The following is a 25,926-nucleotide window of genomic DNA, read 5'->3' on the forward strand; positions in this document are numbered from 1 at the left end:
TGGGTGACGACATGTAGTCATGCTTGCCCATGAGTTACTTGCTGCTGCCATTTATTATGGGCCGTCTCATCCTGCAAAAGAGCGGGATGTATGTCAGTGAGTGCGGTGCCATGTCTTTGGGTGATGTGCCTGCCATAGTTGAATAGCTAACAGTGGGCGAAATTTAATCTGGTCCACGGAAACATGTGGTGAGGTGTGGAGAGGGCATAGAATTGGAAGGGAAGGGGTGGAGTGCCTGTCACTTTCCCAATTACGCCCAATTCAAGTGGGGCAGGGAAGGTCAAGAAGAGCTTCCTTCTCAAAGGCCAATTGATGCCTTTAAGTGGCCAATTAAGGAACACAAGTCCCTCTTCCCACTGCCACATGGGGAGATTGCCTAGTAAAAGCTGGCAGCCTCCCTGCGAGCTTGGGTGGGGGAAGGCCCCCGCCCTGGTGGCAAGGCCCACCCCGGCTAAAACACCCTCTCCTGCCCTCACCAGCGCCCTGCTCCCAGTGGCGCTGCTGGGACTGAAGAGCTGCCAGCCCTCCGATTGGCCAGCAGTTCTTGGAGGCAGGATCTCCCCCCTTAAAGGGACAGGATCCCCAACGCTAGGCAGTTAATTGCCTGATGGGCATAGAATCATGTCAGGACCCCCGGAAACAGCTGCGCGGGGCTGCCCCTGGCTTTCCAGCCTGCCATTGGGGCCACTGCCACCAGCATTAAATTCAGCCCAGTGTGTGCAAGCTTTGAGATGTGAGTGTGCGGTTTGCAACAGTGTTAAGTTTGTGAGGGTGAGGCAAAGCATATGAATGTGAGGTGTGAATTGTGGTTGACATTGAACTTTGGTAAGTGAGTGAAGTGTGTGTAGTAAATGGAGCAGTGTGTGAGACTACTGGTGCAGTTGGCAGGATTTGGCATGTGACGATGCCTTCACTGACCTCTTGTGCCACTGCATCCAGTTCCTCGGTGCCAGACTGGTGGCATTGACCGCCATGACCACCTGCTTCCACTGCCTTCTGAACACTTGCCTGGAGGAGTTTCTGGCCTCCTGAGGGAAGAGAACTCTTTCCTCCTGTTGACCTCCTGCAACAGTGACTCCAACATGGCATCTAAAAACCTGGGGACACACTCTCTGACCTTGCACCATTTCTGTTCCTTCCTCCAGGTCTTCAAATCTTGTCCAAAGTATTTCAGCCCCTGCTGCAGCCTGAATGCAACTTGCCTTTAAGAGATGGAGACTGACTTTAAGTATTGATAGCCTCACACTATGAGCAAGCAGCATGAAGTTTGCGTCTTGCCTGTGCCACTTTTAATGGGCGTGGGATAATTGTGCATCGTGATCCCATGCCCGACTTTGGGGGCAACGCAATTTAGTCTCTTTATGTAAAATTGTAATGTGTGCGTTACTGAAATGAAACAAGGAAAATAGAGAGAAGCAGAAGGGTGGAGACAGAGGGAGCAATTTCAGCATAATACAATAAAGGCAGTTAAGAGAGGCCACATTTTTTGGCTTACTTTGTACATCATCAGAATAAATCATATCATAACGTGGTCATGTTCATGCAGCATAAGTTTGACTTTATTTACTGTGAGAAAGAAGAACTCTCATCGTAGTTTTTACAGGGGGGATTTTAGTGAAAAATTAAAGTCATTGGCATATTGGAGTCATTTGGGGCAAACTCATATCCTGGAACATTTGGCTCTGAAAGTTTTGCTGTAGTGGTACCACTCTGGTCCCCAGGGAAATTTCACACCCCAGAGCACATGATATATCAGCAAGCTTTAACTGTGTGCTTTTCTTTGTACTTCTTTGTCGATTTTGTTACAACTAAGTACCACTAATAAATTTGTGATGGCTGATGTGATTGATGACATGATTGTATAACTAAATCCATTCAGTCATTATGTCCCTTGCCATTTTCATAGAACCGTAGAATGGTTACAGCACACAAGGCCATTCAGACTGTCATGTCTGTATCGGCTCTCTGCAAGAGAAATTCACCTAGTCCCACTCCCCTGCCTTTTCCCTGTAGCTATGCAATTTTTTTCCCTTCAGATAATTATCCAGTCCTCTTTTGAAGGCCTTGATTGAATCTGCCTCCACCACACTCTCAGGCAGTGCATTCCAGATCCTAATCATTCACTGAATTAAAATGTTTTATCTCATGTCGCTGTTGCTTCTTTTGCCAATCACCCTAAATCAATGTCCTCTGGTTCTGTTTTTTCTGTCAATAGGATCCACTTTATCCAGATGCCTCATGATTTTTCACACCTCTATCAGATCTCCTCCAAGAAAAACAACCCCAGTTTCTCCAAACTATCCTCATAACTGAAGTTCTCCATCCCTGGAACCATTCTCATGAAGTGTGGTTCCTAGAATGGGGCACAATATTCCAGTTGAGATTGAACCAGTGTTTTATACAGGTTTATCACAACTTCCTTGTTTTTGTACTCTATGCCCCTATTTATCCAGCCAATTTTGTGTGTGAATGTGAAAAATATGTGGCAACATTGGCTCTTTAACAGCAATAAATTAGTCAACACTTAAGCAGAAGTACAAGATATACTTATGTTACTTCTGGAAATGTACATTGTTTGGTTTATATTTTTTATTATTGGGAAGGCTAGGTGAAAAGCAGTGTCTTTGACGTCACCAAGGTTGACAAAGTAAATAGGAAGATCAGGTAAATTAAAAACTGGTGGTTAGTTAACAAGGCAAAACAATTCACTAATAAAGCAAACTAGAAAAAAAATCATAAGATATTGCCCAGCTTTGATAAGCAGGGACCACTCTCCCTGTAAAAGTCCTTCAAAAAAATCAGGTTTTACCCCGTTCCTTCTTGATTTCACTATCCACTTGCAGGATCAGGAGGCCTACTGAAGGAATGCCACATTGAAAAGGGACAGTAGGTACCTTTTACCCCCAGCCCACGGGTACTTGTGTCTCCCTGTCTGCAGATGCTCAGCAAATATGAGAAGGTTGTGCTTCACTCACAAAGCAGTGTGAATGGTGTCAGCTGGCAGAAAGCTCCAGCCACAGTTCATAAGAAGGATCTTCAGCTGACTAAAATAACTGATCCCACTGCCAAATTAATCCTGTAGTACAGTCCCCCTTTTGTAAAAGCTTCAACTCAGTTGGTAATTGACTCTCCTCCACAATTGCTGAGGCTGCCATTCATGATCATTATGCAACTCTTCCACACAGGCAATTCTCCACCTTGCTCCATATGATTTTTAACGTATCATCAGAGACAAGAACATCTTACTGATAATGTCTGTAGAGGGCACTGATAGCACATGGAGATTGTCATGGTAATGCAATGAAGTTGCATTCAGGAAAATTGGGTGTGTTCTTGGTAGTATAACACCGATAGGTGTAAGAGCATTTCTATTGCCTCAGAGGAGGAAAATATAGACTGAACATGTACACGTGTTGGGTGAAAATAGAATCAGGCTCAAAATAGCCTGCTAACATTAAAGGGGTAACTTTCTACAAGGATCTGTGATGTAAATTCTGATCATACCATTTTGTCAGGGTTTTCTCAGCTCTTTCAGTGAAGTTAGGATGACTAGAGGGGCAAACTCCAGTGGAACTTCATCCCCCAACTGTCTAAGCTCACACATTAAGGATGAGTAATAAAGCTGGAGGGCTTCTGGTTGCATTAGAAAGAGATCAGTGCCTTCAGGAGAAGTGAAAGTGAAATGGGAAAATTCATGGAAAAAAGAAGGATTTCCGACCAATCACTGAGATCAATGAGCAGTGAGGATAGAGTCTTAGTCTGAGCATTGCATATTGGTGCCCCAGAACAAACACTGGATGAATATAAATAGAAATGAGAAACTCTATACTTTAAGATTGCTGTCTATACTTGGAACAAAAAAACTGCATATTTCCAGTGACATTTGAGAGAAGTTCTCACCTGCTCAGTACATTTAATGTTATATTTTCTTTTACCCAGCATTGCATTTTAGCAGACGTGAATAATGTAATGCCTTTCTTCGGGAGATGCTGCAGGGTATTAAGTGCTATGAACACATATCTGCTCAAGTCTACTGTCACTGGCTGAATAAGAGAAGGTTATATTTCAGTCGGCCTGCATTTCCTTATCTGGTACCTCTTTAAAAAAATCAGCTATCATTAGTGCTGAGTGCTCTGCTTACCTATCAAGCAGCATACTTTCCTGACAATGATGCTTTGCTTTTATCCAGGCAGTCATGCCAACATCACTGGCTTCACCTTCCACTTGTATAGCAAAATTACTTACTTTATCACTAATGATGGTCTGAGAACAGCATTTTCATAGAGTTGCTAAACAGTAGATGTCATTTGAGTAGAAAGGGTTTATTTAGATGGGAGTTTTTTCATGGAAATGTCACTAACATATGCAGATGCCAGAGATGGATGAGAAAAGATAAGACAGTAAAATATAATTTTGCAGATTCTGTTCCTGAAGGAGGTGCTTTGCAGACATTTGAAATACAAGCACTTTCTTTTCGATATAGAATTCGCTCTTAAATCAGGACCGGCTGCATTTCAGGAGAGAGATCCAAATGTTTAATTCTGGTATATTATAGTTAATATACTTGTTTAAAGTACTGTAGGATACTGATTTAGGGGATCAATAACCATATTTGATTGGTATCCCAATAGGAAAAGGATATAGGTCATCACTCTGTTATTGTAAGTGCTAACAACTCGTGTGATTGCACAGTGGGCTTCTACTTAACCTGAATTGTTAGGAGTTCCTCAAGGTTTGGAAATTTACTGACTACGCTCACACATAAAGGATGGGCACTCGGGCTGGAGGGCTTCTGGTGGCATTCACAAGGAATCAGTGCCCTCAGGAGAACAGGAAGTGAGGTAAGAAAATTCATGGTGTTACAACCAGGTGAGAAAGAGGTCTAGGGTTCCCTTTCAGCCTTCACCTGATCTTGCCGTGATGGGATTTAATTTTAAACACACCCTTTAGGTCCCCTTGGTGAATCCTTTCCAATTGTAAGGCAAAGAAACCAGCATACACAGGTTTTCTTAGGTTTAAAGAAGAAAGGTTGAAATTTATTAAACTTTAACTTATATTCTAATTCAGTTGACGCCTACGGATACACAACGCACCCACACTAACATGCATCCGCAATACACACATGCAAATAGAGACAGAAAACAGCAGAAGAGAAATAAAGTGGAAATATTTAAGGCAATATCTAAAGAGATTTTGATACGGTTCCTCAAGCTCACTGTAGAGTCCTTGATTGTAGGTAGATCTTGCTTTTCGTTGGGGCCCAGTATTCTTCTTAAACCTTGTGGTGCTTGTGAGAAAGAGATGGGAGCAGACAGGAGAGAGATCTTCTCAGTCCAGGAGCAAACAGTCTTTCTCAGTTCAAACTCTCTGTGGCTAGTTCAGAAAAACCATGGAACAGCCAGTTAGTCATGTGACCAGCTGGTCCAACCAGTCCTGGCCCCTATGGATTGCAGCACCCCAGCAGGTCCTGGAATGCACTTCCCCATCCCCTCACTGTCCGGTGATCAACATCCATTGTGGGTTGAATGTATCAGGGAATGGTCCTTTGTCTACACAAGCACTGTCTGTTAGTATGCAAATGTTTTTTCCAGCCACAGCTGATCTGTTCAACAAGTCATTTCCTCGCTCCAGCAACAGTTAAAAATCAATGTTCATATGATAAAACCAATGTGCCTCATTCTTGGCAGGTGGGGGCCTGTATGACAATGGTAAAGGAAGAAAAAACTCCCAACAGTAGCAGAGTTCAGCATGCAGTAAGTAAGGATAAAATTTTTGTCTGAGCATTACCACAGTGTAGTATATTGGTGCCCCAAAACAAATACATGTCAGTCACGTTGTAGTCCTCCTATTAATCAGCAGTTTTCAGGAAAAATTAAAGGCAAGATACAGAGAAATTCAATGGAACTGTGTCCATTTTATGGCAGCTAAACAGGCATCTTAGCCTCCAATATGGAGTGGTGGGGGAAGAGCAGACAGTGTTTGCTCATTATGATCTGCCATACTGGTATATGATAAACAAGCAGGTGTCCAGTGTCTACCCTATTTCAGGATGTTGATACTAGTGCTCAAAGTAACTTCAAAGTTCATCAGCAGCAGGAGCTACAGAGTTATTAAAGTTTAATTTACAGATTCAGTCTCTCCCTGGGATTGCCAGGTGGCTCATTTCAAAATCAAGATTTCACACACTAGGCTTTCCCATCATGCATTTGGAATAGAAATATATTGACCTTTATATGTGTTTTTTTAAAATCCAGGTTTATAAAGTTGTTGGGATAAAATTAGTCCAGCTGTTGGAAGATTTTAAGTATAAACATTCCAGAGATACTTTCAATTATAACAGTTAAGTTAAACCAATATTTGAACCCATAACAAGAGCTCAACGTGACCTTTGTTTAATGCCTTCAAATGCCTGTCTTTCATCTGATTTAATAATGATTGGCACCAAAATGTCTTTGATCTTTCACTATTCATGGAGTATCAGGTTTTTAAATCAAACTTCCAGCTGGAGCTCCTTTGTATTATATCCCAAGATGCGACAGTAATATTTGAATCTTGATTCCGAAATCATTGAGAAAAATGATAGACAATGTAAATGACAGACAAGGTATCAACAGTACTCTTTACCCACCCCCCTCCGCACCTATTCATTTATCCCTGTTCTCACTTTATGGCACTAATGACCCTTCTAATTTCCCCACATTTTCAATATCACCACTGTCTCATGTAATGATGTTCCTCATCCCCATCTCCCTTATCAAAGGTATACATCTTTGATGCCCCAGACACCTCCCTATAATTCCCTTTAATCCTCTGAGATTGGGCCCTCACTCAAGCCTGGTTAACCGAGCCTTTCCTGTGCTCATGCGCTATTGCCTGGATAATTAAAAAAAAAACTTAGCATTTTCGGATAGCAAGTGACAATGTGCCTGCCTCTACTCCTATAGGATTCCCTGAATCCTAAGCTTGCAAGATCAATACCAGATGGGGACACTGAAGATCTACGAATGTTGATAAGGCAATAAGAACATAGAAATAGGAGCAGGAGTAGGCCATTCGGCCCCTCGAGCCTGCTCCGCCATTCAGTAAGATCATGGCTAAACTGATAATGTCCTCAACTCCACTTTCCTGTCTGCCCCCCACAACCCTTGACTCCCTCATAGATCAGCAATCTAACTCAGTCTTGAATATATTCAGTGATCCAGCCTCTACAGCTGTCGGGATAGAGAATTCCAAAGATTCATGACCCTTTGAGAGAAGAAATTTCTCCTGATTTCCATCTTAAATGGGTGACTCCTTATTCTGAAACTGTGCCCCCTGGGTCTAGGTTCCCCCACAAAGGGAAGCATCCCTCATCATCTACCTTGTCAAGCCTCCTCAGAATCTTATATGTTTCAAAGAGATCACCTTTCATTTTTCTGAACTCCAATGAGTACAGGCTCCATTGAACATAGGAAGCACATCAAGCAGACAAGAGAGGAAAACATGGCCTGCCTGTTAAATACCATGAACTCTCCAAGAAAGAAAGAAAGAAAAACTTGCATTTATATAACACCTTACAAGACTTCAGGACTTCCCAAAGCACTTTACAGCCAATGAACAACTTTTGACGTAATGTAGGAAACAGGGCAGCTAGTTTCACACAGCAAGCTCCCACAGTGATGCGAAATTGACCAGATAATTAATTAGTGATGTTGATTGAGGAATAAATATTGGCCAGGATATTGGGGAGAACTCCTTGCTCTTCTTCGACAAAGTGCTGTCAGATTATTTATGTCCACCTGAGAGACAAGATGGGGCCTCGATTTAACGTCTAAGGACCGTAAGTTCTTATCCGGATCCCATGGAGCATGTGGAAGCCTGCTAAAATGGAGTCCCGTAGCTAGTCTTAACCCTATCAGGACTGAGCTATCTTTCCAAATAAATATCAGATACTATTATGTCATATTCTGTTTCCACTCCTGAAATTAACAAAGTGGAACAAAATAAAAACTGACTCTGTGGACCATACGTAAAATTTTCTGAAAAAATTAAATTGTAAACCTGCCAATTTTTCTTTTAGCCCCAAAGTATTAGTCTTCAAAGGTTGATTCGAAATTAGATCCTTCTTTGAAGCCAGTTTTTTTGAACATGTGTGTTATGAACTTAAAACTGAATATCATGCCTTTTAAAGGATAAGAATAGTCCTCGGGTGAAGGTGCTAAATTGGGGGAAGGCTAATTATAACAATATTAGGCAGGAACTGAAGAATTTAGATTGGGGACAGCTGTTTGAGGGTAAATCAACATCTGACATGTGGGAGTCTTTCAAAAGTCAGTTGATTAGAATCCAGGACCGGCATGTTCCTGTGAGGAAGAAGGATAAGTCTGGCAAGTTTCGGGAACCTTGGATAACAAGGGATATTGTGAGCCTAGTCAAAAAGAAAAAGGAAGCATTTGTAAGGGCTGGAAGGCTGGGAACAGACAAAGCCCTTGAGGAATATAAAGAAAGTAGGAAGGAACTTAAGCAAGGAGTCAGGAGGACTAAAAGGGGTCATGGAAATTCATTGGCAAACAGGATTAAGGAGAATCCCAAGGCTTTTTCTATGTATATAAAGAGCAAGAGGGTAGCCAGAGAAAGGGTTGGCCCACTCGAGGACAGAGGAGGGAGCGTGGAGCCAGAGGAAATGGGCGAGGTACTAAATGAGTACTTTGATTCAGTATTCACCAAAGAGAAGGACTTGGTGGATGATGGGTCTAGGGAAGGGAGTGTAGGTAGTCTGGGTCATGTCGATATCAAAAAGGAGGAGGTGTTGGGTGTCTTGAAAAACATTAAGGTAGATAAGTCCCCAGGAACTGATGGGATCTATCCCAGAATACTGAGGGAGGCAAGAGAGGAAATTGCTGGGGCCTTGACAGAAATCTTTGTATCCTCATTGGCTACAGGTGAGGTCCCAGAGGACTGGAGAATAGCCAATGTTGCTCCTTTGTTTAAGAAGGGTAGCAAGGATAATCGAGGAAATTACAGGCCGGTGAGCCTTACGTCAGTGGTAGGGAAATTATTGGAGAGGATTCTTTGGGACAGGATTTACTCCCATTTGGAAACAAATGGACTTATTAGCGAGAGGCAGCATTGTTTTGTGAAGGGGAGGTCGTGTCTTACTAACTTGATCGAGTTTTTGAGGAAGTGACAAAGATGATTGATGAAGGAAGGGCAGTGGATGTTATCTATATGGACTTCAGTAAAGCCTTTGACAAGGTCCCTCATGGCAGACTGGTACAAAAGATCAAGTCACACGGGATCAGAGGTGAGCTGGCAAGATGGATACAGAACTGGCTCGGTCATAGAAGACAGAGGGTAACAGTGGAAGGGTGCTTTTCTGAATGGAGAGATGTGACTAGTGGTGTTTCACAGGGATCAGTGCTGGGACCATTGCTGTTTGTCGTATATATAAATGATTTGGAGGAAAATGTAGCTGGTCTGATTAGTAAGTTTGCGGACGACACAAAGGTTGGTGGAGTTGCGGATAGTGATGAGGATTATCAAAGGATACAGCAGGATATAGATCAGCTGGAGACTTGGACGGAGAAATGGCAGATGGAATTTAATCGGACAAATGTGAGGTAATGCATTTTGGAAGGTCTAATACAGGTGGGAAGTATACAGTAAATGGCAGAATTCTTAGGAGTATTGACAGGCAGAGAGATCTGGGCGTACAGGTCCACAGATCACTGAAAGTGGCAACACAGGTGGATAAGGTAGTCAAGAAGGCAAACGGCATGCTTGCCTTCATCGGTCGGGGCATAGAATATAAAAATTGGCAAGTCATGCTGCAGCTGTACAGAACCTTAGTTAGGCCACACTTGAAATATTGCGTACAATTCTGGTCGCCACACTGCCAGAAGGATGTGGAGGCTTTGGAGAGGGTACAGAAGAGGTTTACCAGGATGTTGCCTGGTCTGGAGGGTATTTGCTCTGAGGAGAGGTTGGATAAACTCGGATTGTTTTCACTGGAACGACGGAGGTGGAGGGGCGACATGATAGAGGTTTACAAAGTTATGAGTGGCATGGACAGAGTGGATAGTCAGAAGCTTTTTCCCAGGGTGCAAGAGTCAATTACTAGACAGGCAAGATCGACGCAGGCTTAGAGGGCCGAATGGCCTGTTCCTGTGCTGTACTGTTCTTTATTCTTTTGTTTGTTCTTTGTAAACTGACTTCAATTAACAGATGCCTCAAATAACCTTGTCTACGGACACTGAGGGCTAGTCATGCACGCAAGATGACTTATTAGAATTAAGCCTCGTTTATAAATAGTCTGTCACTGTCACAAAGTAGTACTGAAAGAAGCCTTTTGTTTTCACTTTTCTCCCACCCTCTCTACTCTGTGTGTTAATTCTGAAGACCTTACTCTTTCTTGAGTACCGATTGCACTACGACACTTCCCTCGCTAGCAATTCCTCACGTGAACCCACACAGCAATTGCAGTGGACTATTCAATCATTAAGGCATCACTGTAAGAGGCAATAATAAAAACAAGAAATGCTGGAACCACTCAGCAGGTCTGGCAGCATCTGTGAAAAGAGAAGCAGAGTTAACGTTTCGGGTCAGTAACCCCAGAAGAAGGGTCACTGACCCGAAACGTTAACTCTGCTTCTCTTTTCGCAGATGCTGCCAGACCTGCTGAGTGGTTCCAGCATTTCTTGTTTTTATTTCAGATTTCCAGCATCCGCAGTATTTTGCTTTTATTTTACTGTAAAAGGCAATCCTGTCCTCACCCAACACCTGATGTTGTCCCACTTGCACTTTCGAGCCAGAGTTGGATTGGATGCAGTAGTGGGAACCTTTGGTTTTTCTTTTCCTTAACCCAGCAGCACTGAGGCGAGCTAGCAACTCTGATGCAGCTGAATGAAGAACCAAATAATTTAGCACAGACCAGGGATGAAAGAAACATGAGTGCCTCTGATCTGTATGGCTCAGAACCACACTGAATGATGGCTCTATCCAATGGGACATTGGCAGAGTTCTGTTGCCTTTTTCAAAATACATACAAGGCCAATAGTATAGAACACCACCAAAAGAATTGGGGATTAGATGGGATAAATCAAGAATTAGTGCTTGGATGATGCAAGGTTTGTGTTTTAAGAGATTATATAGGGGTAAATTTTCCAACAGGCTCAGAAAATAGCAATATCCACCTCTACTGCTACCTCCCTTTCCTCCTTTAAGACCTACCTCTTTGACCAAGCTTTTTGTCATCTTTCCTGATATCTACTTATGTAGCTCAGTGTCAAATTTTGTTTTATAATCCTCCAGTGAAGCACCTTGGAATGTTTTATCGCATTAAAGGTGCTAAATACAAGTTGTTCTTGTTGCAGATTCAAATGTTATTTTGCTAGTCACTGTTACCTTAGTGTTTGGGATTGCTTTGAAAATTGCCCCACAGTATTTCATGCTTGAAGTTGTACAGATGAAAGAAGTTATCTGACACTTTATTTTGCATCAGCAGAAAGTAAAGTCCCAATTTTATGCCTGCCCATCAGGTGGGAATAGTTCAAATGGGGGTTACAATGGTGGCTAGGCGCTACCCACTGCATTTCCCCGCCCCTCCACCCTGCTTTTGCACCTCTCACCAGATTTTCTTGAGTGATTTCCTGCTCACATATTCTGCAGAGTGCTAAACTCTCTGAACAAATTGGGAATAAATTAGACCCAATTTATGGCCCTACAATTGCATGTGTAAACAGTAGGTAAATTATATGATACTCGATTTAATGAGCAGAGCCTAAAGCACATATAGGTCAGCACAAAGGATTTGTTGCCATCTGCATTTTGTGGCGAAAACATAGGAGGTGGCTCTTTGAAAGCGCAGTCCAATTTAGTCCCATCCCCCAGCTTTTTCTACATGACTTGGATCTTGGAATACAGGGTAGAATCTCAAGATTTGCTGATGGCAGCAAATCTGGAGGTGTGGCAAACAGTGACGATGATGTGAACATTTAGTCTTTTTCATTTACATGTTAAATTGCCATTTGAAAGTTCCTATAAGGAACCTGATTTCACCGCTTCAGGTAGTGTATTCCAGTTCTTAGCAACCCTCATTTGCTATCTAGTTATTTTGACAATTATCCTAAATCTATGACCTTTGGTTACCGACCCACTTGCCGGAGGAAACAATTTATCCTGATTCACTTTATCACAAATTCCTCATAATTTTGCTATTTTGCTAATTCTTTTTGCTAAACTTGGCTAAATCCTGCTGTTTGATCTGTCTTTAACCCCCTGCTCCAGGGAGACCAATCCAATCTCCACACATAACTGAAATCTCTCATACAGAAAGTAAGAATTGCGTTTTCTGAGCGGCGGCCGGCACTCACGCACCTTCACTTTCCCGCCCAAGCACCACCGTGGTGGGGAAGGGAGAACTTATGATTTTTAGTGTAGTGGGGGGGGGGGGGGGGGGGCGGAGCCAGATTTACATTACTAACGTAGCAAATGGTGGGAAGGGGTGGCCTTTGCATTTTGCTCAGTTTGGGGGGGGTCAGGTCAAGCGTTGAAGGTAAGTGTTTTGGGGGCTGGGAGAGGGAAATATTGAATTTAATTGTTATGGGGGACTGGGAAAGGGGCAATATATTTTTAATCGGTACTTGAGGGGTATTACTTTAAAAATGTAAATGCACTGGCAGGGCTGGCTGCCTTTTAAAAATGGCGACAGCGCCTGTGCATAGACAGCTGTCGCCATTGCTGGCATTGAAGAGCCTGCCACCTCCATGTGATTGGGGGAGTGGCCCGACCAGCTCATTATCATAGGCCGCTGCAAGAAAGATGGCGGCAGTGCCATTTTTTTCACCCGCTGCTCTCCCAGCAAGGGGAGAAGAAAATCCAACCCGATGGGTTTTTATGACAATCAATGATAGCTCCATGGCACCATTAGTGAGACTAGTTTTAATTGAACTTAAACTCCACCAGCTGCTGTGGGGGATTTGACCCCATATCCCTAGAGCATTAGCCTGGGTCTCGTTCAGTGACATTACCACGACACCACATCTCCCTGCATTGCAGGATTTCTGTTTACCACTCTTTGTAATACAGCAACCTTGCTTATCGCTACAATTTCACTTGCAACAACCAAAATTGGTGGCCTTATGTGAATGGAAGCCATTCTTTAACCTCCTGACTCCAGCTAGCTTCTCCTTGTAGTTGAGTATTATAATCAACATCAATGAATAGCTGAGCTTGAGGCTAATGTGGTAAGCTGGGTCTTCAATAGTTAAATGCACTGCCTACCGATTTCATGCTGAAAGTAAATGTTCACTAAGATGTGTCAGAATTTGCTGGCAAAATTCAGACCTTCCTGCACTATCTCTTGGTCTGGTTCTGAGATTGCCTCAGAAGATTCTGGATTTTCTTTTCCACATCGGTGGAGCCTGTGCACATATATGTTCACATGACCCCAGGCTAGCTTGTGATTGGCATCTAGCGGCAAGTATAAAGATTAAAAATAGTTCTTCATGTTATAATATAATTCTCATAGATTCCAACTGTTAGTTTCATTCTGGCAGTGTTTGGAAAATTATGCCAATGTTTCCTATCAAAATTCACAAAGCTTCCATGTTGGCTTGCCATGAAGTGGCAGCCAGTGGTGTACAATTTGCATAATGAATCTTCACAATCTATCTCTTGGGGGAAATAAGTTGCAGACACTGTTCTTGTAAATTGTGCTGGAGAGAATAATTGATGTAAAATGTATAAGAGAGAGTGATGATAAAGGTCCATCTATTAACATCTCACAATGGCTGTAGATGCAGGAGGAGTGTAAATGGCAATACTCTTGGAGAATAATGTCAGGAACCCACTGACTCACCTTGGAACTGTTCATGAACATGATACTGTTTGGGCCACTCCAGAACACAGTCGTGGGCCGGGATTGTGTTGAGCTCCCGATGTCGGGCTCCATGGTGCGGTGGGGGCGGGGGTGGTGCTGGAATATTGTACCGGCAACTGCCTGCCATGGACCCCAATGCCAGGATTGCCATGTCCGATCTTTCCAGCAGTGGCAAGGCTCTGTGGTAGCCTCCCTGGTGCTCCTGGCGGTGGGAAAATAAAATCCAGCCCTTAGTTTCTGTCTATAAGAAGAGGGATCTTAGTGAACCTGAAAACTGCCACAGAACTGATCTTCAAGAAGTCATGGCATACATATTGGATGCTTTAGAGGTCCAGAGAATAATCAAATAAGAGCTAAGGGCATTCTCTGTGTTGGTGCTTGCCAATTTTGGTGAGAGGATACAACAGGCTACAGACTGCTTTTCTCTGCCTACGATGATAGAAGACGGGTGAACATTACATTGCTGGCTCCTTGACAAAATGTCAAACCAGGCTTAAATTGCAAGATTCTGTATGTGATGATTGTATTTATGTGAATATACCTGTGTGAAATGTAAGAAGGAGAACAGAACGTAAGAGCAGATGGTAGTTCTTCTACTTTACCTTTCTCTCATCTTATCTGACAGGATGTTAAAGGCAGCCTCCTGCAAGGAAATGAAAGGTCTCTGATTTGTTAGCCTTTATCCAGTTGAGACCCGATGCACTGACTTTATACTACCGTCTCGTGCAAGCAGAAAAATGGACCTGAGATATAAAATGAAGTTGCATAGGTGCAGTGGCAGATATGTCCCTTACCTTTAGTCAAAGCTATGTGATTAGATCAACCCTCAACTCAAGGGAATACAAACCAAGTTTATGCAGCCTGTCTTCATAACTTAACCCTTTAGCTCTGGTATCATAACATCTCACTTGACATCGAAAGAAGCGTTAGCAGATGTTCCAGAAGCATCATTTGCTTAACATTATTACCTTTATTGTAGGCTTTTATATCTGAACCATTTCATTTGAATGACTTCCTGTTACCCATAATCAGCATCAAGCTTGTTGCTAAGGCAGAGAAACTATTTCTAGCTCTTGAAAATGCTGGAAAAAAAAATTGAAGTAAAGGAAAGCTGTGGTTATATTTGCAGTTCAATGCTTTCTGTTTAATGGCCTTTGCTGACCAATGTGCACATTTCTGCTCACCTTTTTCAAATAATAAACAGTTTCTGAAATGATTTCCATTCATTCTCTTCTCTGGGAGAGCGGAATTTGTTGTGAGATTTTCTCACTTCCTTGTTTTTTTAACTTTCGGATTCACACCATGTACAGTTGAAAAAAAAAGTCCCTCTTTTTGTGAAATGCAGAGCTCATTAGTGTTTTACTCCCTGCATGGAATGCAGTCCATTGTGGAAGCCAAGTTATTGTGCAGCTTGGAAGCAGAAAGCCCTTCGTAAAATGGAATTAATTGGTGTGAATTGATTAGCCCTGTTACGAGATCAGCAGGAGGGGTTCTGCCTGACGTCAGCTGACTCTCCAGCATCACTTTCTGCAGCCTTTCCTCACAGAAAACATGAGTTGATGGCAAGGAAATTAATTTTCTTTCTTTAATTCAATAGGTCATTCCAACATTAGGGTGCATCCGTGCACTAATGAAGATGATGTATTGTCCCTACTGCCGTGGACTCCCCACTGTGAAACCTTGCAACAACTACTGTCTTAATGTAATGAAGGGCTGCCTGGCCAATCAGGCCGATTTGGATACAGAGTGGAATCTTTTTATTGGTAAGAATAAACACTACCTCATTTTGAATAATTTAGAAAAATTACATTTGTTATGTCGCAATGTTTTTAAAGAAGCACTGTGCTTACTAAAAGTGTACAGCAAACTCTTTCCTTGATCCAACCAAAAACTGCAATGTGGTTACCCAACTGAAGGCAATTGAAAATAAAATTGGTCAGGGTGTAACACAGGCAGCAATCTAAACACATGAGTTTCCCTCCAGTGGATTAGGTGGATATTTCTCTCTCCAGTTTAGAGTCATAGAGAGATACAGCACTGAAACAGGCCCTTTAGCCCACTGAGTCTGTGCTGACCATCAACCACCCATTTATACTAATCCTACATTAATTCCATATTCCCTACCACATCCCCCCTTCCCTCAACTCTCCTACCACTACCTGCACGAGGGGCAATTTACAATGGCCAATTTACCTATCAACCGGCAAATCTTTGGGAGGAAACTGGAGCACCCGGAGGAAACCCACACAGTCACAGGGAGAACTTGCAAACTCCGCACAGGCAGTACCCAGAACCAAACCAGGGTCGCTGGAGCTGTGAGGCTGCGGTGCTAACCACTGCGCCACTCAGTTATTGACTGGAACCTGACATTTACTGATTTATAATTTTCCTGAAGAATCTGTATGGGACAACAATCTCCCAGTTAGCACAGGGAGTACTTGAGTAATGCTTTCAGAAGAACAATCCATGTTCCAGTCTTTAGACTTCCTGTGAATGATGTTGCAGAAGATCCCCTTGTAAATAAATAATATTTTAGTAGATGATTATGGTTTGAAAATTTTGGTGCTGTGGAACCCAGTAGGTTAACTTAATTTAAGATAACTAGATATAAAAATGAAAGCTATTGTGTGATTCAATTATTAGCATATTCCACATGTTTTACCCTGTTTCTACTGCCCAGCTGACAAGAAAATTACTGCTATCTCAAAAAAACCATAGAATCTTACAGCACAGAAGGTGATCATTCAGCCCATCATGTCTGTGCTGGCTATTTAAAAGAGCTATCCAATACCTCTGCTCGGTCCCTGTGGCCCTGCAAATTTTTCCCTTTCAAGTATATATCAAATTGCCTTTTGAAAGTTACTAATGAATCTACTTCCACCCAGTTTCCTTTCTTTTCGTTGCACAGGGCTTGTTCATTTCAGTGCATGTACCTTTAAATTTTTTTGTATGACCATGCACATTTGGTATCTTAAAGTGGGCAGTACCTTCCGAGTTGCTGTGTGGCCCCCATGTGTGCGCACAGCCAATTGGGAACATTGCATCCACCCTTTCAGGCTCATAATTGAGAGAAAACCAATCCTAGTTTTAATTTGTAACAAAAGGTGACCTTGTGTGGAAAATCAAGCAAAATAGATATTTGCGCTTTCTTTAATTTTGCTCCCGTAATTTAACATATCCAATGCATTACATCCTGAAGAACTAAGAAAAAGAAGTGTATTTTCTTTTTTCTGATGTTCATTTGTTTGCAACCACTAGTGAGAAGCTCAGAAAGAGGATGAAATGTTAGAGAGTCACCTTGCATGCTGTTGATAGCTGCAGGTATGCGATTTGTTGCTTAGCAAAGGACCTCTTCATTCGGGTCTAGAGCAGATGTAATTTAACTCAATGAATTAAAGTGAACCACATTAGTATCTTGCCTGAATGGAAATCCAGCTAGAAAAAGAAAACAGCCTGAGTCATTACACCAATCTGTACTCTTTGGCATTCGAGAGAGAAATCAGAAAAAAAATAGCTAATATATACTGCCTGCACGTGAAATACCCAAGGAGGCACTTTTAAAACTGAAATGTAGTTAGTGATAAAACACATATCAATTTAAGACTTCTAGGAGGAGTCTGCAGTTGAATTAACTCTGCAGTAGTTATTGATCTGGTGATTTATATGCATCAACTTGTTTTGTTCAGACAGTTGGGTGTTTTCATGACTATATTGTATTAAGGCTTTCAGTTATTGTAATCCTGGACATTGCATTTATTGTGGGTTGTCCTTATGTTTCCGATTATCCAGGGAGGAGAATGGCAAAGAAAAGAAATATAACAAAAGAAAGCGTCTCGTATATATGCACAACTTAAGTACATAAATTGTATTTTCATGATTAAAAAAACCCTTCTCCAGGATAAGAATCATCGTACTCCCAATAATATTTTCCCTTTCTCATTGATCCTTTCTGACATTTAATGTTTTGAGTGCTGTTGTTCTTCATTCAGTTCCACTTTAAGAAAATGGCATAATTTGAGTTTATTCACCTGAGATGATAAGGGGGAAGGGTCACGTAGTAATCATTTTGTTTAAGGAAATTAAATGATAATTTTAATATGATTTTAAAATGAATTATCTTTCCTCTATCTGGTCTCGCTGCTGCTAAATGAATGGGCAATCAGCCAGCTTTCAAATCACCACAGATATCCCTTGGAGCTGAAGAGAGGCTAAACATCATGAGGTCCTTTCTAACTTGTTAATGACAGAATCCACAGTCTTCTCTCTCTGCTAGGGATTAAATTGGGGATGGAGAGATTTGGGGATTTAACTTGCATTTGTCCTTCACTCAATGGCAACAATTTTCAGAGACTGTGCTATTGTTGTTGGATTTCACTTGATGGGAACATAGATTGGAGGATCAGGCATGAAAGTTAACATGTCTGGTTTGTGGTACTGCCAATTTTTCAGTCATTGATGTTACTTGACCTCATCCTCGATTGTCCATCCCGCCAAATGAGATGCTGTACCAAATTCCCCAATAGCTCTGAGGAAAACTATCCTTGCGTTCAGTCCCATAGGTTATTGATAACAATTTAATTATACTATAAATGTGAAATAATTATAAATACAGTTTAGTTGCATTCCTCTTGAGGCTACTGTTTACAAAAAAAATTTGTTTCAAATAAATTATGATTTCACATCCTCTGTCTAGCCAATCCTGCTGGTGTCCATTCTATCTCTGGGTCTGAAACAGTAACACACCTGATAGTAAGCTGGTCATGTTTGTCCCATATATTATGCACTGCCAAAGGAAAGGAACCAGAGTACAAGGAGGTGTGAAATGCAGCTGTCAGTCCATCAGGCAACCTATGAGGCATGAAAGAAGCTCTCCTGTGCTTTTTGTTTAATTCCAGTATAGATGGCTTCAATAACATATATTTGTAGGGGTACAATTTCTACTTTAGATGCAATCAACAGCCTGGATTTAAATTGCAGTCAAAATTTTGCTAGTTTTGAGAAGTTTTTTTTCCAGGTTTTCACTCGAAGTTAGTTGCATACAAGCAAATGTTAAATCTGCCATGATCCAGCACAACTGAGAAGCAATTTAGAACATTTTTTAATTTAAAAAATTCCTTGATATATTTAAGAATGGTAGCTTAAAATCACTTAAAATCTTGTGCTGCAACATGTTGCTTCCAGACATTACTGGGTGAATGAAGAGAGGCCACGCAGGGCAGGAAAAGCTGCTAGAAAGCGAGGAGTAGGAGAATGGCTTTCAGCAGGAGGCCATATCCACCAGACAGCAATTCACTTACGTCAACATCAATGAGGACCAATGCATGAGATGTCGTTGACTCACAAAAGAGGTTTTGAGTAAAATCTGCCACCTACTGTCAATTACAATCACCAAGGAAGTGGTTCTGAGCAAATTGTTGGAGCTGTGGGCTGACAAGTCCCCGGGTACTGATGGATCTTATAAGAAGTGGGCGGCACAGTGGCGCAGTGGTTAGCACCGCAGCCTCACAGCTCCAGCGACCCGGGTTCAATTCTGGGTACTGCCTGTGTGGAGTTTGCAAGTTCTCCCTGTGTCTGCGTGGGTTTCCTCCGGGTGCTCCGGTTTCCTCCCACATGCCAAAGACTTGCAGGTTGATAGGTGAATTGGCCATTAGCAATTGTCCCTCGTATAGGTAGGTGGTAGGGAAATATAGGGACAGGTGGGGATGTGGTAGGAATATGGAATTAGTGTAGGATTAGTATAAATGGGTGGTTGATGGTCGGCACAGACTCGGTGGGCCGAAGGGCCTGTTTCAGTGCTGTATCTCTAATCTAAATCTAATCAGGCCAGTTAGCTTAACATCTGTCATAGAAAAAATGTTAAAAGCTATTATTAAAGACATTATAGCAGGGCACTTAGAAAAAATTCAAGGTAATCAGGCAGAGTCAACATGGTTGTGTGAAAGGGAAATCATGTTTAACCAATTTATTGGAATTCTTTGAAGAAGTAACATGTGATAAACGGGAAACGGTGGATGCATTGTACTTAGATTTCCAGAAGGCATTTGATAAGGTGTCACATCAAAGGTTATTGAGGAAAATAAAAGGAGTTAACATATTGACATGAATAGTAGATTAGCTAGCTAACAAGAAACAGAGAGTCGGCATAAATGGGTCATTCTCTGGTTGGCAAAATGTAATGAGTGATGTGCCACAGGGATCAGTGCTGGGCATCAACATTTTACAATTTATATAAATGACTTGGATGAAGGGACTGAAGGTATGGTTGCGAAATTTACTGATGACACAAAGATAGTTAGGAAAGTAAGTTGTGAAGAGGACTTAAGGAGGCTGCAAAGGGATATTGATAGGTCAAGTGAGTGGGCAAAGATCTGGCAAATGAGGTATAATGTGGGAAAATGTGAAATTGTCCACTTTGACAGGAAGAATAAAAAAGAAGCATATTATCTAAATGGTGAGAGATTGCAGAATTCTGAGATGCAGAGGGATCTGGGTGCCCTAGTGCATGAATCGCAAAAGGTTAGTATGAAGGTACAGCAGATAATGACGAAGGTTAATAGAATGTTATTGTTTATTGTGAGGGGAACTAAATAAAAAAGTAGGGAGGTTATGCTTCAGTTATACAGGGCATTGTCGAGACCGCATCTGGATTACTGTGTACTATTGGTCTCCTTGTTTAAGGAAGGATGTAAATGCGTTGGAAGCAGTTCAGAGAAGGTTTACTAGACTAATACCTGGAATGGGCAGGTTGTCTTATGAGGAAAGGTTGGACAGGCTAGGCGTGTATCCGCTGGAGTGAGAGGCGACTTGATTGAAATATATAAGATTCTGAGGGGTCTTGACAGGGTGGATGTGGAAAGGATGTTTCCACTTGTGGGAGAATCTAGAACCAGGGGTCACTGTTTAAAAATAAGGGGTCACCCATTTAAGACAGAGATGAGGAGAAATTTTTTTCTCTCAGAGGGTCGTGAGTTTTTGGAACTCTCTTCCTCAAAAGGCAGTGGAAGCAGAGTCTTTGAATATTTTTAAGGAAGAGTTAGATAGATTCTTGATAAGCAAGGGAGTGAAATATTATCAGGGGTAGTTGGGAATTTGGAGCTGAGGTTACAATCAGATCAGCCATGATCTTGTAGAATGGTGGAGCAGGCTCGAGGGGCCGAGTGGCCCACTCCTGCTCCTAATTCGTATGTTCATATGCCACAACTGCAATCTTAAAGCAGGGCAAGGACAGCTTTACCTGTGGCTGTCAAGGTGACCATGGCTTTTAACTTTAATGCATCTGACTTTTTCCAGGCTGCTACCACAGATATCAACAACATCTCACAGTTTGTGATACTGCTGTATAAGCGAGGTCATTGAGGCTCTCTATATACAAAGAGACAGTTTCATCTGATTCCCTCTTGCCAGAGACAAGCAGGTGGAGCAAGCACAAGTGTTAGCACAGATTGCAGCTTTCTCCATGGTGCAGGGTGCCTTTGACTGCACTCACTTTGCTTTGCATGCACTTCATGTGGACATGGCCATTTTCGTGAACCAAAGGGTATTTCACTCCCTCAATGTGCAGCTGTTGTGTGACCACAGGCAACACATCATGCAGGTGAAAGCCTATTACCCTTGTAATTGTCACAGTTCCTTCCTTGTCTGCAAGTCCTCTGTGCCAGCTGTTCTTGACCAACCACAGCAAGTCAAAGGCTAGCTACTGGATGACAACGATTATCCACTCATGACATGACTCGACACTCATCTGGAACACACACACATGTGCACAGCATGCATATAATGAGAGCCATGCTGCCACAAGGCACATTATATTGCATGCCATCAGCATCCTCAAGCAACTCTTTCACTGCCTGGACCAGTCTGGAGTAGCCTAGAGAACAGATTAAAGGACTGCTGTGAAACAGTGGTCACCAGATGGCAGCAGTCTGAGTTTGTAAGGTAGTAATTTGAGCTTCCACTGCAGCAATCAGACCTTTCATGGAAACTGTTTGTGCTACAATGCAAGCTGTGACTTCTGGCATCAGACACTGCATCATGTTGGGTTCCACTGGTGTGCTGATGGAGGTGACCCCCCGTTTCGTGTTAAAAAGATTGGGCTCCAAACTCTGCGCAAGTTGGTACTGGGAACCTTCCATGTTCCTTGTCATTTTGCACAGGATTTTTGGCAGGCTTTTCAGTGCAGCAAGCAAAGATCTCAACTGATCTGTGAGAAAATCAGCAACGCACCCTGTAGAGGAGCAGGGAATAACTGACAGCAACTTCTGTATTTCTGTGTTTAAGTGCACATGTGTAGATGCCAGAAGTTGCTGTCAGTTTCACAGAGTAATCACAGTGAACGCTGACCGTTTTGCCATCATTACAGCCACAGCACAGCCTTAAATGTCTCCTCAATGCCTCAATGAGGAGTGCGATGGAATACTCCTCACTTGCCTGGATGGGAGCAGCTCCAATATCACTCAAGAAGCTTGATGCCATCCAGGACAAAGCAGCCCGCTTGATTGGCACTCCATATACCACCTTCAAAATTTACTCCCTTCACCACTGACGCACAGTGACAGCAGTGTGTACCATCTACAAGATGCACTGCAGCATGAACAGATAAAAAATATCATTGAAATTCACTAAAGATGTGAAAAAAAACTTGAGGTAATGTGTCAATATCCCCTAAAGATTTCTGCAGAGCACATTTTTCTCCTCCCCAGTTTCTTTACCAACTTTTCTTCCCTCTCATTTTATTCTGAATGTATTAACTTGTTGCTAGGATATGGTTCTATCCTTCAGTATCTCACTCAAATAGCTGTCAATACATGTGTTCACTTTAACAGAGTATTGAGAGATTATTCAGCTCTCAACTAGTGTTCACACATGCACAGTTCCAGCAATGATTACTACAATCAGGAGCTGGAACCCTAGGTGAATTTCCCTGCTTTAAACCAACAGCAATGATTCCAAACGTAGCATTCCTGTTATCACTCGAGATTAATCACGTAACTCAACACAGACCAGATATTGATTCTAGGATCTTCCTGGACCTTATGGCTCTGCTATTCACTGGAAAAATTCACTGAGCTGTGGGAGAAGTTGAAAAAGATATTTTATCATGTATAATCCTCAGTTTGCCAATAAACACTCCTGCAATGTATAAAAATAGTGAAAGATGATTTCAAAGTTTTGGTTGTTCTTACAATTAGATTTCATCAGGATGTTTTGGACCTTTGTCTTCAGTCTCCATTAGTTGTAATAAAGGTCCAGATGTTCAATTTGACTCGTTGTCCTTCCTGTTTTTGGTGCACATTCATCATGGCTTGACGAGTAGAATTCGGAATATATTGGTTTAATTTTGATTTATCTGTGTGACTTTTGTTGTCAGCTTCTATTGTCCTTGTTTTTCTTAATGGTTGGTTCTTTTATAGTTACATAGTTAGCTACAGTAGAGAAAACTGCTGGTGAAAAGATAACCAAAGTTGTGAAGAACAAATCGTATGTGCATAATAAAAGTAAAATACTGCAGATGCTGGAAATCTGAAATAAAAATGAGAAATGCTGGAAATACTCAGCAGGTCTGGCAGCATCTGTGGAGAGAGAAGCAGAGTTACCATTTCAGGTCAGTGACCCTTCATCAGAACTGGCAAATATTAGAAATGTAAAAGGTTAGCACAATGTCAAGCCTGGGTCTTATGGCAATAGCATCTTTGTGCTGCCTGTAAATTGAAATGACTAATGGCAGGCTTATGCTAGAACAATGGCTCCTTGCAGAAAACACCTGTGTTTTACATTCTTATGGCATCTGTAAATGCCACCCTACAATATAAAGGCAAGGTTTCTACAAAACCTGGTAAAAAAAAATCACTTCCAATATAGTGCAATATCACTCAAATGATTCAGAAGGTTGGTTTGTGGAGAAGCATAAAAATTCATGGTGGTGCAGTGGGGCTGATATGGATTGAAGACATAATGTTAGGACAGAATAGAAGAAACTTTATCACCCTTTTATTTGGCAGCATTGACACTTATAAGTTTCACTTGTGCATCTAGAAGGTGCAGTGTCTCAGCAAACAATGCAAACAGTGCCATGGGAGGATGAAGCCACCACTTTTTCTGGCCCTGTGTAGTTTGTACATGGAACCCAAAAAGATCAGTGATCAAATAAGAACAACAGTTTTATATTTATATAGTGCTCTTAATGTAGAAAAACATCCAAAAGCACTTTGCAGAGGTGCGATCAAAAAATGGGCAATGAGCCAAAGAAGGAGATGTTAGGAGGCATGACCAAAACTTTGGTGAAATTTAAAGAGTTTTAATGAGAGAGAGGGAGGTGGAAGGGTCTATATAGGGAATTCTAGAGTACTGTTCCTGGGTGGCTGAAGGAACGGCCAGCAATGTTGGAGCAGCAGAAGAATTGGATGCACAAGATGCCAGAGTCAGGAGAGAGTTCAGAGAGATGAGTTGTAAGGTGACGGAAGGTTATAGAGATATGGAAGATGATGACATAAAGGGATTTAAACACAAAAATTAGACTTCTAATTTGGGGCTTTGGGAATGACAAGCACTGTAGTTCAGTGAGACAGGAGTGGTGGGTGATTGGGGCTTGCTGCGAGCTAGGCTATGGGCAGCAGGGTTTAGCTGAGTTGAAGTTACGAAGAATGTAATCTGTGAAGCTTACTCAGCGAGTTCTGGAATAGTCCAATCTGGAAGTGACAAAGACATGAATAAGGATTACAGTGGTAGCAAGGTTAAGGTAGAGCAGAGGCTGGCAATTTTACAGAAGCAGAAGTAGATAGTCTTTGTGATGGAAAGCTTGTTGGGTAGGAAGTTCAGCTTGGAGTTGAATAGGACTCAGAGGTTGTAAACAATGTGGTTCAATCTGAGGCGGTAGTTGGGGAGGGACAGAGAACCGATGGCAAGGGTTTGGAGTTCCTGACAAATGCCAAAGACAATGGCTTTGGTCTTTCCAATATTTAGCTGAAGGGAAATGTGGTTCATCCAAGTTCTGAATATTAGACAAACAGTCTGATAGCACAGAGATAGCAGAGAGGTTGATAGCAGTGCTAGGTGGCTTCAGCATACATCTGGAAGCAGATCCCTTGTGTGCTAATGAGGTCACCAAGGAGCAATGCATAGATGTGAAATACCTGTCTTTGGGCACCCAAAATGGTAAAATATTCCATTTCCATTTCAAACCATGATTACCACGTTGATTAGAAAAATTCACCTCTGCTTCTACCACCACCACCATAAAAATAGTGAAAATAACTTACTCTGTGAAGAAATGTGCTGAATGCAAGAGTCTTGGACAGGTTAAACAGCAGTGAATTTAATTAATCTGTTATCTCATCTGAGAGGGGGTTTCATCTGCAGTCTGAGTGCAGATGTGGGTTGACATTCTTGATTTCGTTGTTTCCATTCAGTACGTGGATTACTATGACTTAATTGTAATGCAGCACCATAGCTGGAACCTGGCTACCTTTTCATCATTGAAACCTTCAATGAACCCTCAATGATTAATTATTCTGTTAGTTCCACAAAATGTTAGTTACATTGTATTCCTGCCCTTCTCCCCCCAGCCATCCAGTACTACAAAAAGATGATTGTATTTAACTCAATTCAGTTTTATAGATGCATTTGAAATGATGTCCGATGCTCAGTTGAATAGAATACCTTGCCAAACAGTTTTTTTATTCATTTATGGAATGTGGGCATCTGTATTTATTGACAATCCCTAATTGCCCTTGAGAAGGTGGTGGTGAACTGCCTTCTTGAACCGCTGAAGTCCTTGGGGTGTAGGTAGACCAACAGTGCTGTTAGGAAGGGAGTTCCAGGATTTTGATCCAGTGACAGTGAAGGAACGGCGATATAGTTCCAAGTCAGGATTGTGTGTGGCTTGGAGGGGAACTTGCAGGTGGTGGTGTTCCCATGCATCTGCTGCCCTTGTCCTTCTAGGTGGTAGAGTATGCGGGTTTAGAAAGTGCTGTCTAAGGAGCCTTGGTGAGTTTCTGCAGTGCATCTTGTAGATGGTAAACACTGCTGCCACTGTGCATTGGTAGTGAAGGGAGTGAATTTTGAAGTTGGTG

The 25,926-nt window shown here is 42.0% G+C and overlaps 1 protein-coding gene across 3 annotated transcripts in view; it reads left to right on the forward strand.

The window, feature by feature from the left end:
• The window catches only part of LOC137371553 (glypican-6-like), a 1,268,051-nt gene that overhangs the window by 942,070 nt on the left and 300,055 nt on the right, over nucleotides 1–25,926 (forward strand). For all 3 annotated transcript variants that reach the window (XM_068034367.1, XM_068034368.1, XM_068034369.1), the window contains one exon: nucleotides 15,456–15,621. In XM_068034367.1, coding sequence (XP_067890468.1) covers nucleotides 15,456–15,621 — 166 coding nt within the window. The remainder of the gene's footprint in view (nucleotides 1–15,455; nucleotides 15,622–25,926) is intronic.

Source organism: Heterodontus francisci, chromosome 6 (assembly GCF_036365525.1).
Source record: "Heterodontus francisci isolate sHetFra1 chromosome 6, sHetFra1.hap1, whole genome shotgun sequence".
Taxonomy (NCBI): Eukaryota; Metazoa; Chordata; class Chondrichthyes; order Heterodontiformes; family Heterodontidae; genus Heterodontus; species Heterodontus francisci.